Below are 13,400 nucleotides of genomic sequence, written 5' to 3' on the forward strand. Positions count from 1 at the left end.
TGCTCATTGTAATTAGGCAAAGATTTAACTCGATACATAATAACAATTTATTCAAGCACTCTAGTAATCCATGGTGAACAACTTTGCGTCCGTATTGTACTTGTTGGCGTGTGCCATGCCCGCCATGATGGCCGCTCCCACGCCGCAGCTGTCCTGGGTGATGACGAACTCGAACTTGTACTTGGGATCGGTCAGCAGCCGGGTGTACTTGTTCAGCACGGCGGCGAAGGTCGGATGCAGGCGGTAGATGCCGCCATCGACGGCGATCGAGATCTCCGGCAGGTGCATGCGGTTGATGAGGCAGGACACGCCACTGGCCACCAGCATGGCAGCTCGATTCGTCACCGTATCGCAGATGTATTTCAGGGCAGCCAGATCCCGCTCCTTGCAGTGCCGTATGCGGAACTTGTCCATCACCTCCTGGGCCTTCGTATAGACGCCCGGGGGATCGGAGACTATTTCGATCAGCGACACCATGTCCAACTTCCACTGGATGCCTATGTAATCGCGCCTGTCCTCGGCGAAGATGGAGCCCGATTTCATGAGGCGCAGCACTATGATGCGCACCAATTCCCCCATGCAGAGAGCGCCACTGAACTTCTCGTAGATGCGACTGCCCGGATTTATGGACTCGGCGTCCAGCTGGCGATCGAACTCGTTGCGTATGAAGTCCAACTGTCCCGTGTCCCCGAAATGGGCCCAATCCGAGTTAATGATCATTAGCTTTCGACCCTCCTCGCCCTCGTACAATTCACACTTCTCGACCCTCTCCACATAGCAGCTATTGGCAATACTGCCCATGACCAGACCCATTCGAGTATCCGGCTGAGCCCAGCACAAACCCAGCAGGGAACCGGCTCCCACATTGATGATGCCCATGACCTCGACGGATATGTCCGAGAACTTGGCCAGAGCATCGCGCAGCAGCTGGACCACATCCTTGCCAATGGCGCCTTGGGCGCCAAACTCCTTGGTCCACGACACCAGGATGCCCATGTCCAAGGCATGCTTCTTGAGGGTGAAGGCAAAGGCTATGCCCAGCGGCAGATTTTCCTTTTCCACCTTTTTCTCCTTCACGAAATTGGCAATGCTGGTGGCCAGAAAGTTGAAGAGCTCGGTGCCACGACCCGCTGCCACAGTGTGTGGCATTATCACGCACTTGGAACTGGTGTATATATCGTTTTCGCTGCTGAACTTCACCAGCATTATCCTGCAGTTGGTGGGCATCATCTCCAGGGCCAGGAACTGACCACGCTCCCTGCCCGTTGGCAAATCCTGCACATAGCTCAAGTGGCACGGAACCGTCGAGCGGTCGTGATGATCGCGACTCAGACCCATCGTGATCTCACGGTCCATGAAGTTTCTAATCTTCTCCAGGTCGTCAACGCTCGGATTGAACAGCTTGCAGACCTTGTACACCTCCGGAAAGTCCTCCTCCGGATTAAATGTGATGGACATTGCGTTGTCTGTTTATGGATCTCTTATACGAGGTAGGATACCTAATATCAAACGCTTCATTAAAAATAATTTTCCAAGAGTCTACTGTGTTTACATAATATAGATATCTCTAAAAATCCCAGTTCCATCATAGAATAGATTGCTGAGGCGTCTTGAATCAACACTGGGTGCTTTATTTACAGGATAACGAGAAATGCGTCACAAGAAAATGCTTAGATCACTAGTTGAGTTGAGTTGAGTTGAGTTATCGTGTGGATGTGGCGGTGAGCAGCTTTTACCTTCGCAGGATGTGTGAATATATCCTGTAAGCTGCTGGCTATGACACAATGAATTCCGCCTTAATGGCGCATCGCATGTAATGGCTAATAGTGAAAGTCGGGCTAAAACTCGCACTCTAACTTAAGACGAGGATTAGGCTTAAAATGAGAGGGTGTTAGGCTTGCTGCGAGATATACCCGTCACGTGAGAAACATATCCGGAAAATCGGTGTGCAGCAGGTCGAAAGGATAGCCATCCAGAGCGGAGAACGAACTAATGCAGGCCGATGGCTGCTGATCGCTGGCAAAGTCGAAGGAATCCTTGGAACTCTGGTCCAGCAGTCGCAAACTAAGCTCCACATCCGATTTCTCCAGACCCGACATGGGCAGATCACCTCGGCAGCCGGGCAACAGCGATTCCCCGCTGCCCGTGAGCAGACTTCCATAGCCGGGACTCAGGCAGGAGAGGGAATCCCCATCGGAGGCGTCCAGCAGCAGGGAGTCCAGGGCGCTGAGCCCGTTCAAACCCGCCAGCGTGTCCAGCTCCAGACCCGGACTGCTGCTGCTGCTGTGGCTGTTCGATGACGACGAGGAGAGCGATGCGTAGGCGGAGGAGGCGGGCGATCCAATCGAGGAGGTGGCGTAGCACGACTCACCGGAACTTATGGCTGGGATCTGGGGCACTGCCTTGGCCTGCTTTTGGCTCTGTCTTTTGCTGGCGGCGGAGCTCTTCTTGCCACTGCCCTTGGTCTTGGCTGGTTTCTTTGCCACGGGCACGGGTAGCTCCACTTCCACCTCGGCCTCCTCGCTCGCATCCAGGTCCACTCTCGCCTCCCGATTGGCACTCTCCTCCAGACACTCGCCGATGAATTCGCTCTCATAGCTGGGATCCCGCATCGAATCGGTCAGCATGGTGATGTACTTCATGGCCAGTCGCAGGGTGGTGATCTTGGTCAACTTCTCGTTGGTGTTGGCCGCATCCTCGCCCTTTATCGCCTCGGGAACACAATGCCTCAGGGTCTCGAACGCCGTGTTGATCTCACGCATTCTGGTACGCTCCCTGGCATTCGCAGTTTTTCGCCTGTATTTGCTCAGTGGCGGTGCTTTCGTCTTGGACTTGGTGGGTGCATTTTTCCGCGATTTACTAGCTGGCTCCGCAATGGGATCCAGTTCCAGTTGAAAGTCGGGCAGGCTGGTGGCTTCTGCATCCTCGTTGGAGCCCCTCTTCTGACGCTTCTGTCGCAGGGAGTACTTCTCGCCACGGGCACTGGCCGTCTTCCGCTTGCGCGAATCCTTGGAGTCCGTCACGGAGGCCATGTCATTCAGATCGGCGTAGTTGTGCAGCTCGTACGTATTGGACTTCATCTGAAAGTGGAGTGCAGAGGCAGTCTTTAGTCGAGGGTCTTCTAGGTATATTCGAATTTCGAACCCATCCCATCCCGGGGCAATTAACAATTTTGTACCATTTTACGAAAGACATCGGGGAGCATATGGGGAATGTGCAATGAAGCGAATCGGTTATTTTCGGACCCACCCCGCCAAAAACTTCCGTAAACGGCTCTCGAATTGGCTTCAATGAACTGAAGTCGATTCTTGAGTAGTGCTTCCGTCATAAAACCCACTGAAGCCGAAAAACCGAGACGAAACGAAACGAAACGCATCAAACCAAAAAACTAATAAATACAATTTAGCAGCAAGAGGGGAACCAACAAGAACAAATTGGTCTGCCAAATGAAATTTCTCATTGCTCACTGCTCACTGCTCATTGCGTTGCGCAATCTACAAAATTCCTAGTATCTTCTCGATCGCTTTCTGAGTCACATTTGCCAGCGAAAAAGTCGCAGAGTATGAGCTGGCTTCACAAATCCTAAAAATGGTCTAGTCAAGTTTGTTGAATTCTGTACATTCAGAAAGCCCATATTAGTTTTACGTACTTCTCAACTTGTGAGTAATGTAAACGAAAGCAATTTTATCTAGAAGCGTTTGTTTTAACGTGTAAGCTACAAATATTAAACAAAATACTCTGTTATCGTGACAGGAACAAACTAAAACTAAACTATGAATTCCGCTAGATTTTCTAATAAGAACCTTGAATGAGAAAACATACATAGGGTTTCTGTTGTTTAAGCCTTTAAAAATAAATGCGAAATGTTAATAAAAATTTTATTAGCTAATATAAAACTTTTAACACGAAAGTTCATAAAAATATTTGCAGACCTTGTTCAATTTCTTGCTTTACATATACAAACATGTATTTTCAGATGCGAAAGAAAAATAATTTGGTTTTGTTAATACCCCAAAAATGTTTATAAAAGTTCGACTAATTAAAATTACATTTGCTTTGATCAACAGTTGTATATTTCTTTATGTATATACTTTATTCCAATAATTTCCGAATTATTTTTTACTTACATATATTTACCCGCTTGCAAAATTGATATGAAATTTTGAGTTTTAAACTATGTTTGGTTTTTAGGATTAAAATGAAACTGTAACTTTTTATATTGTTTTTGTTTTTCTTCGTCACACAAGAATTTGTATGAAACATGAATAGATTGTGATTATTTTAGTTTGCATAAATATTTAAAATACATTATTTTTCGTGAGAGGGAAATGTGAGTTTCGAATTCCCGTCACTGCCAAGGGCGCAGCTTACTCCATTTCATATGGGGAAAGTTTTGTGTGGTAAATGAAATGTTTATTATTTTCTTTTGTGTGCGGTAGGTCAGCTAAACGAAATATTTTCCCCTCTATCGAAAGTTGAATGCGGGCAGATACATTTTGCGGTGACTGTGCGGCGGTTGGAAATGCAACAAAACAACGCAGAGCAAAGCAAAGCAAAGCAAACAACAAATGCAACAGTTAATGAATGCATTTTAATGCAAGAATTAAGTTACATGAAAATGTAACATGAAGCCAACGCAACGCCGTCATTTCCACCTCCCAAACAGACGCAGATACACATGGTCTGTGTGAATGTGAGTGCGAGTGTGAATGTGGATGGAGATGGAGATTGAAATGTTTCTGCATCGATGCTAACGCCCTTGCAATTGTGCCTTGGCCTCATAAATCGCCAGTTTGCCAGCTAACCAGCTAACCAGCCTTCCAGCTTTGCCAGCTTGCCAGTCTGAATGCAGAGGTGTAAATGCAGCCAGATTGATTGCAGTCAGTTGATCTAAGGGGAGCAGCGCAGCTCACGTCGAGTTAGTCAGTTTAGCCGGCCCCACTTAAATGGACAATTTAGTGCAGATTGTCCAAAATTGGCACTAGACGATTCTGGCCACCTTGCCCGATCCAATCCGGCTTGCATTGGCTTGGATTGCTGGCTTGGATTGCTGGCTTGGATTGCCAGCTTGTTGGCCTGCTTGACACTTGTTGCATAGCTTTGACCATTCCCAGAGCTCGCTCTTGGCTTGGCCTAAACGAGTTATGAGGTGTTTCTCCTTAAGTGAGCACTTTTCTTCGATTACCGTTAATGTTTGTTTGTCTGGCAGCAAGACAAGAAAAAAAGAGAGAATGAATTCCAAGAGATTTAGCACAGCTCATCTCGAAATCCCAGCAAATGTCCATTCAAATCTCCTTTCCCTCAACTTTTTGCCTCAACTTTCAACACGTGGCTAGGTTTTTCACTTTGTGTCGGCATTTTTCTTTTAGCGGTTCGCCCCTGATTCGAGGTATAATTAATTTTTACCACGCAATCCTCAGAAATGCTTAAAGACCCAGCAGGCAGAAGTTTTCAAGCTGAAAAAATATCCCCCACGCATTGCATGCCCTTTCAAAAACTTGTAAGTGAGTGTGGAAAATGTTTAGTATCTTTGCTTCATTACAAATATGTTTTGATATCCATAGATATTCAGTTTATAAATAATTGGGAAAGCATGTTTCCAAACAAATGTCATTCATGTGGAATGTAGCCACTTGAGTTGTAAGGGCATCGTAAAAGTTTGCGACATGCAACAAACAAGCTGCAATTAAGCGCGCAACACAGAAAAATTTGTGCACCTTCTTCTGCGAGGGTCGGTCACCGTTGTTTACCTGCTCACTAACCATCCCCTCCGTACATTTTCCCGCCCACCGGGCCAAAACGACGTGAAAATTACCTAGTTCCGTGCGCCTTTTCGCTGGGTGGGTGGAAAAGCGTGGAAAGTGCAGCAGCGACTGGCCGCAATCAACAAATTGCATGCGATTAAAAGTATTCGCGGCTAATAAACGTTTGTTGAACAAACAGCAACAAGCGGCCTCCTGATTTTCGGAGGCGCAACCGGCGCGATACAGGATATGCTGCAAGGAAGTTGCGCAGGAAGTGGAGCGGGGTTTATACTGTTCATACTGTAGTCTATAGTGTAGCATAGGGCCTGTTTCGTTCTCTGTTGATTGGAAAATTTGTTGCGCGCTTTTCGTGGATAAAGTGAGCGGTGTTGGAGGAAGGAAAGGGGGTGGGGGGTGCCTCTGCTTAAGTTTTCAATTACACGCCGGCACAATGCAGAAAGCGCCCAATTGAAATGCGTAGACAACAAACATAGAACAGTTCCTCTTACACAAAAGCCCAACATTTCATTTCGACACTGGGAAAAATCTGGATAAATCAGAGGAGCAAGAAAATTCAATTATATAAAATATAGCTGATGTGATGAATTACATCTTATATAATTTATCGAAGTATTTTTATGGCTATTATCATATCCAAATAACAGCTCGTTGAAGTATAAAGATAGTGTCAAAGTTGCAGAAGTTTGAGTGTGCATTTAAGTTCATCTCATTACAATTACTTTGCAGTTGATGAATTTCCTTTCAGTGTACCCCTTTCCCCGCTCCCCTTCTCTTTTACCAGCAGTTTGGTAGACAAAAGGCGAGCCGTGCGTGCGACGAGGCGTGAAGGGGTCGAGGGGCGTGGCAGGGGCGGGGTAGGGGCGTGTGGGTGGGTCGGTCCGTTCCACAGATATATGTAGTACTTTTTTTTTCGGGAAAATCAGATGCAGTGGCGATGGGAAAAAGGGGAAGGGGTAAGGGCAGGGGAAGTTAGCCAGGCCTAGCCGAAGTGCACTTGAAACTACCGGCGAGTGACTCCTCCCGCTCCACCTCCCTCCTCCGCCACTGCAGTCTGCCCTTCACTTTTGGCTCGGTTGCAGTCGCTGCATTTTTAGGTGTAGCCATTAAATTTAGAACTTTTTCTGCACGCTTGTCTGCGCGCCCATGGGTTTTCCGGGGGAAAAGCGGGTGGAAAGCGGGGAAAGCGGAATTGTTGAATTCAAGGATTTCGGCAGTCGGGTGCGGTTAAATGGAAAATGAAGCGTCTGCTGCTTGGGCATGGAAAAAAAACAGCAACTGAACCACATGAGGCATTGCTGCAACGAGGGTGGATGACTTAGTTTGAACAATGTTATCTTTTGCCAGAATAAAGTTAGCACAGTAAACGGATCTCAACTTTGATTTACATATATTCGAAGTACTGCTACTATAAAAGTTAAAAAATATAACTAAAGTAGTATATATTTTATATGCAAACATGTTTTGTAACTTTAAGAGCTGCCTTCTGGGCCGATTCGCCATGGAATCTCCGAGTGATTCAGAGTGTCTCTGTGCCTGCCGTGATTTTGATTCGATTTGTTGTTGTTGTCTTTGCCACAGCTCTAAAATTAGTTTTCATTGTATGCAACTTGAATTTCCCTTCACTATTTTCGTTTTCTTATTTTCGTAGCGCTCTATCTATTTCTCATCTCCCTCGATTTGTGATTCTTAATTTGCTTTTTGTGGAAAGCGTCAAAATCTTTCAATCGGCTTCGACTTTGTTGCCGATACTATATGCTATATAGTCGCCTTTGTTGTTGCACGTCTAGTCTTTGTGTTGTTGCTGTTGTCTCGTGCTGTTGGCTGTTGGCTGTTGCCAGTTGCACGTTGCACGTTGCACGTCCCCCTGCCTTTTGTGTCGTGTGTGCTACCGTTGGCAGCTATTATTTTTAGCCGGCCTGCGGCAAGTTCTTATTTGTTATTTTACCCATCTCTCTCTATCTTTTTGCCGTCTTTTGATTTTTTTACGCTTCTTGCCGTTTTATTTCATTTTGTTTTCCATGCTGTTGATTTGTTGCCTTTGCTTTGGCCAAATGATTTTGTTTGATTTTCCATTTACGTTGAGTTTGTTTATTAAAATTGGCACACACTGCGTATGTGTGATGTGTGGCCGTGTTTACATTCGCTGTCTCCCATTCACGTCTGTGTGGGTAAATACTCGTACATATATGTATTTCCATGTGCGAGTGTATATCCATGTGCCTACGTATGAGTTATATTTTGATAGCTTTCTGTGCGGTTTTGTATTACCCATCGGCTTTTGATTTGCTTGATTTTTTGACAGGTCTCTGGCATTTGCCTACGGCTAGCTCTTATTTTTCTTGATTTTTTCCTGCTATTGTTATTGTTTTAGTCTCTTTGCCAGGAGTGGGATTGACTGTTCCCACATATGATCTGGATTTGGGTCAGGGGGACAGCAAACAATGAGGTGGGCAAGTGTATATAGGGTAGCGGGAGACTCTTCGCATGCGTTCATAAACTAATTTAATTTTAGATATGCCTTGCGTTGGCAGAAACAATCATTAAAATTTGACTTGATTAAGTAAAATATATATACTTGGCGAACATTTTCTCTGTAAATCGCCAAAATATTCATGACGAATAACTTTTTTATCATGCTTTTAGCTTTTGTCGAAATGAATAATATATTAAATCATAAATAAATGCCGAACTAAAATTTTACTCGATTATTTGGGCAAACATAAGGCTTGTAGCCAAATGGTATGGCGAAAATGAAAGTGAATAAACGAATGCCGGCGTTGATTAGCACATCGCCGCATTTAAGTGAGTGGCAGGTTAAGCGGGACTCTCATTGATGATGAGAATTCACAGCTTTTGTTTGCACATTAATTAAACTGCTCCCCTCACTTTGGGCGCAAACAAACGGGGAGCCAAGTTGCTTGGCTTCCCTTCGGTAACCTTTGAAAATCAGTTGACAACTGGCTGTCGTCGCCGTTTTCCCTCCTGTGCAACTCGAAAACATTTTCCCCTGCTGCACAACGCACACATCTGGCTTTTCAGCACCTTGGACAAATAAATGTTTCAGAAGTTTCTTAAAACACCGCCCTGGCCCATCTCCGCCACCCACTTTGGTGATTGGCCAGAGGAATGCCTTTTGTCTATTTTTATTGGGGCGGCAACAAGAGATCTCTACATTTATGTCTGATATATTTACCTTTTTGATTTCATAAATCCAACAATGTATAGCTGCGGTTTTGGTCTTTCGGGATGATTTGAATTCAGTTGTGCACTCTGATTAAGATTTGTTGATGTTTTTATTTTAATTTTTGGTTCATTAATGTTGCGCAAAATTATGCAAATTGAAATTCCGTCAAAGCGTCGTCTAATTAGTCACCCAACTAATTTTGATATGCGATCTTTTTTTGAATTTTGTTTTGCTTGGGCTTTTTTCATTCTTTTCGGATTTAAAGTTATTAGCTCATGCATAAATTTGGCATGTTAACACAACAAAAAAGACTTTGTTTTCAGTTTTTATTTCCTCAAAAACTCTAGAACTCGTTTTGGTTTGAATTGATTTTTGCGTTGCTTGCGGAGCTTGCGGTTGCAGTTGCGCCGGATTAACTATTGATAAGAACTTTTGTACGGTTTTCGCGCACTCTGGTGTTGTGTTTATCGCGCTGCTGCTGGAAAAGCCTCGAAGAATGGATTTTCCGTGAAAACGTGCAAGCCGCGTGTGTCAGTACAGCGGCGGTACTAATATGTGCGGCGGTGTGCGTGAGGCCGGTTGCTAAAAATATCTATGAGTGCGCGTCGCTCGCGTTCTGTATCTGTATCTGTATCTGTATCTCGGAATCTGTATCTGTATCCAATATCCCGAGTTGGCATACGAAAATACACGGAGAAATTGCTGCGCTGCGTCCGCCTGCTGCGCTTGTCGGCTGTGCACTGAAAAGATATATCTCGCGGATCGCTGGGATGGTTTGACTTGGCTTTGGATGCGGTGGCAGCTAGATCAGCTGACTGCTCCACTGTTGGCTTTGACTCCGTTAGCCAGGCTAGCGACTCAGGTGGGCGGCTGATGGCGATGGCGATGGCAGTCGAAGTCGGACTTTCGGCTCACTTGTCCGCTGCGCTGAGCGTGCGGCGCGCTATTGGAACGATCAATGAATGAAATGCCGCATTAAAAGGCAGCAAAGTCTCGTTTTCTGAGCGACGGCCGACCAATAAACCGAGAAACCCACTGGCGCTCGCCAACGCCAACACAAAACATCCCAGCACAACACAACACACAACACAGCACAAAGTCATTGAAGAGAAACCAGTTCTCTCTTTCCCCAAATATCCACCCGATGTGTGGGTGCTTTTTGCGTTGGCCGGTTCGGATCGGATGGGATCGTATCGTATGGTATCGTATGGTATCGTATCGTAGTGTTTCTGTATCGCATAGTACGGTCTCAGTTGGTCTTGGGCCGCACTCTCTTGAGTGGTTTCCGATTCAGATGGATTTTCGGTTTCGTTTCGAGTGTTTTGAGTGCCAGCACGAGTGCACGGCCCCCTGAGATTTCGTATGATCTAATATCGCCAGGCAGTTATTTATTTAAATTTATTGCTAATTTTATTTGCTGCTGCAGCAGCGCTTGACATTCATTTGTACAAGTAAGACATTGCTTGAGCTCACTTGAAAATAGTTAAAAATGTTTATTCGTCTTTGATTGAGATGGTATCAGCTACCAAGCTTGACTTTTGTCGGATCTCCATTTTTAAGGTTGAACTTTGCTTGCCAGACCATAAATGATACTCATTCTTGATATTTATTTGGATCAACTTGGATTTGGTGGCGAATTATGAGGCATGTCTAAGTAAAGTTCAAGGAAATGTCCTCATTTATAAGCCATTAAAGTTTTTAAATAGTATAAATTACAGGTTTTTACGATTTATTATTTTTATCTTACTCTAAAGGTTTTGCTTTTCACTCAAAATATTTCCTGTAAGATAAGAAATATTTAAAGAATTTTAAACGGGTATCGGATAGTCGAAGTTCTGGCAATTTTATTTGGATTTCATAATTTATTCTAATTTGTTTCGATCAGTTTCAGTTGATGAATTGGGTGTGTGCACTTCTCAAGTTGTTTTCACATCGCGTCTAATTTCAAATTGCTAAGCTGATTTCAAAGTCACAATTCAGTTGTTCGAATCCGATTTTGTAGCTTTTTTTTTTGAACAAAGAATATTGTTTACAGACATAGTTGTTTAGCTTTTTTTGCTTGCATTTTGTTGCTTCACAAGTAATTATAATTAACTGACAACAGAGAAATAATTGCAAAATGGATTTGCTCCTGCAGGCAAAACAAGTTGTTTTCTCATTATTGTGGCTATGACGACATACCCGGCTTAAATCTCGAGTTTGCCCCGATATACTCCGATATACTCATATATATGAGCACTTTTGAATAAATGACTTCGGGCAATAGACCGATCGACTCTGTGACTGACTGACTGGTGAATAATTTATCTTTGTGCTTCTGTCTGAAGGCGAGTTCGTCATCGTTTGTCGTGTTTTGTTCTTAAGTAAATAAATCATGATGACAACAGTTAAATTTGATTATAATTCTCTTTTTTTTTTACTGCCCAGAAAGCATACATTTTTCATGGCACAAGGTCGTCACACGTTTTAAGGAGAGTGGAAAAGTAACGCATGCAACATTAATTTGATTTGCGTGCGAAGTGACCTAAAAATCAAATTATATATGTACGAATATTTTTGATTAACTGAGCATATTTAAAAATACATACAAAGTGGCCAAAAATGTTGTGTTTCTTTGCTGACAGCTTAATCTGCGAACGACGACGACTCCCAAAGCAAAAAACATGAATAAGCGAGCCATAATTAAACAACAAACGTCACTTTTGAATGTTTGTTTTATAATCACGTCCAAAAATATATGGGCGTGACCAAGAGGGGTTCCAACTGCCGTAAAAAAAGAAGCATTTAAAAAAATAATTAATATATTAATCTTAAAATCTTGTATAGCACTATATAGCTTTTTCGTTTAATTATAAATAAGCTTCAATAGTTGTCGCAGTATTACAATAATAATTACAATCATGTACGCTTGTAAAGAATGAGCTTATATAATATTTATGATACCCTAGACTAATTGTTACTAAAGTAGTAGAATTTTACGGTGTTAATTGCCATTACCTCTAATCCCATTTGAGCGTGAATAATGCCCCTGCTCCACCTGCCATGTCGCTCAATTGCTTATGCAAATGTTCTCAGTCTCAGTCTCAGCTTTAGCTTTGACTTTGGCTTTTAATTGCCCGCTTCGGAAATCGCAATTGCCTTAATATGGTCAGAAAGGCAGCCGCGCTGCCCAGTATAAGTTCGATAGGGTATAAGCCATCAGCTATTAGCCAACAGCCCCTTACCTCTTGGCCCACTTGGCATGCCGGCGATCCCACTAAGGAAGTCCGTGAGACGTGTCTGCGACCATTTATGGCCGCCAACATTGAGAAAGCAGTGAGAAAGCAGAGACTTTGTATACAAACTCTCTCAGCTGGCTAATTGTGAGCATCGTGTGGCTTTGGGCCAGGCTTCTGAGCCGCGTTGCTGGCTGTTTTGTGCTGTTGCTACCTTGTCGACTGTTAACTTTGTCTGCAGTCAGTCAACAAAAATAAAAAAAAAGCGTTGGTGTCGCTGAGTGGGCGGCGACTGGGGCTTGAGTCAACGTTGATTTTGTTTTATATTTTACGTGAATTTGAATTTATTATTACAAATATCGTTATTGCCGCTTTCAAGCGGAAATACACTCGACTTGGCCAGCCCACGCTCCCTCACGGTCATAACCACCTGCACAGGTTATCTCTGCGTTCTGCCTTTATTTTTTTCTTGGCTTTTGGGAAGTGGAAGCTGGCTATTTCGAGTGGAATTGGACGAGCGGAAATGCCAGGCGATTAAGTTGTTGTTCCTCAACTCGGTTACGGTTACGTTGTCTGATTTTTCTTCCATTCGTCTCATTTTTAGTGATAATTAATTTTTGTGAGCTCTGAATACTTCTGATTTGCATAAGTGAGGGTCGCGTGGGTGCGGGGCATATGCAGCGGTTGGTAGATTTATGAATGGCATAGTAGAGTGAATTTGTTAAATTTCAGGGGGTTGACAATAGGCAATTATTGCACTGTCATTTACATAAATAAATGAAATTTACTGTTTAAGTGCTTTTTTTTGTAAATGCTGCAGGTATTCCGATTTAATTGAGCAATGTATGAATGAAATTTAATAATTAACTTATGCATGCACAAAATGTATTATTAATTGGCTGAAATCTTTAATGATGCGTCTAACTATCTTTCAGTAGTTTTATTATCATTTAAAGTGATGTGAAAAATGACATTGAAATTCCCTAAAATATTTCCATATTATTTAATTAAGTGCATTGTCTTTTGCTAGCTCACTCCGAATATTGTATGGGAAAATGGTAAAACATCAGCTGGAGATCAGTGATATGCTAATCCAACTTTGATTTAAATGCCCATTGACATAAACATGGATCACTTTCGGTACAATAGTGCAGCCTGTTCATATCAATCAACGCTTATTAGCCATGAAAAGCATTCGCCACTGAGGCTAACTAACATCCGAGCATCGAAAACTAA

The 13,400-nt window shown here is 43.5% G+C and overlaps 2 protein-coding genes and 1 long non-coding RNA gene across 3 annotated transcripts; all 3 read right to left on the minus strand.

The window, feature by feature from the left end:
- Nucleotides 1-23: 23 nt before the first annotated feature.
- LOC6538393 (hexokinase type 1) lies at nt 24-1,547 on the minus strand. Its single transcript, XM_002098881.3, has one exon. It carries the CDS (start codon nt 1,456-1,458, stop codon nt 61-63), a length of 1,398 nt encoding a protein of 465 aa, XP_002098917.1. The 5' UTR covers nt 1,459-1,547; the 3' UTR covers nt 24-60.
- A 63-nt stretch (nt 1,548-1,610) lies between these two features.
- LOC6538394 (helix-loop-helix protein delilah) lies at nt 1,611-9,973 on the minus strand. Its single transcript, XM_002098882.3, has 2 exons — nt 8,959-9,973; nt 1,611-3,080 (listed from the first exon to the last, which is right to left on the minus strand). Exon 2 carries the CDS (start codon nt 3,078-3,080, stop codon nt 1,917-1,919), a length of 1,164 nt encoding a protein of 387 aa, XP_002098918.1. The 5' UTR covers nt 8,959-9,973; the 3' UTR covers nt 1,611-1,916.
- A 793-nt stretch (nt 9,974-10,766) lies between these two features.
- LOC120321828 lies at nt 10,767-12,189 on the minus strand. The gene is made up of 3 exons (XR_005561552.1): nt 11,947-12,189; nt 11,538-11,712; nt 10,767-11,473 (listed from the first exon to the last, which is right to left on the minus strand). It is a non-coding gene; the product is annotated as an uncharacterized LOC120321828 (long non-coding RNA).
- Nucleotides 12,190-13,400: the final 1,211 nt, after the last annotated feature.

This window comes from Drosophila yakuba, chromosome 3R, assembly GCF_016746365.2.
Source record: "Drosophila yakuba strain Tai18E2 chromosome 3R, Prin_Dyak_Tai18E2_2.1, whole genome shotgun sequence".
Classification (NCBI taxonomy): Eukaryota; Metazoa; Arthropoda; class Insecta; order Diptera; family Drosophilidae; genus Drosophila; species Drosophila yakuba.

Coding starts and splice junctions, on each gene's coding strand:
- LOC6538393 (XM_002098881.3), bottom strand. CDS start 1,458: ATGTCCATCACATTTAATCCGGAGGAGGACTTTCCGGAGGTGTACAAG.
- LOC6538394 (XM_002098882.3), bottom strand. CDS start 3,080: ATGAAGTCCAATACGTACGAGCTGCACAACTACGCCGATCTGAATGAC.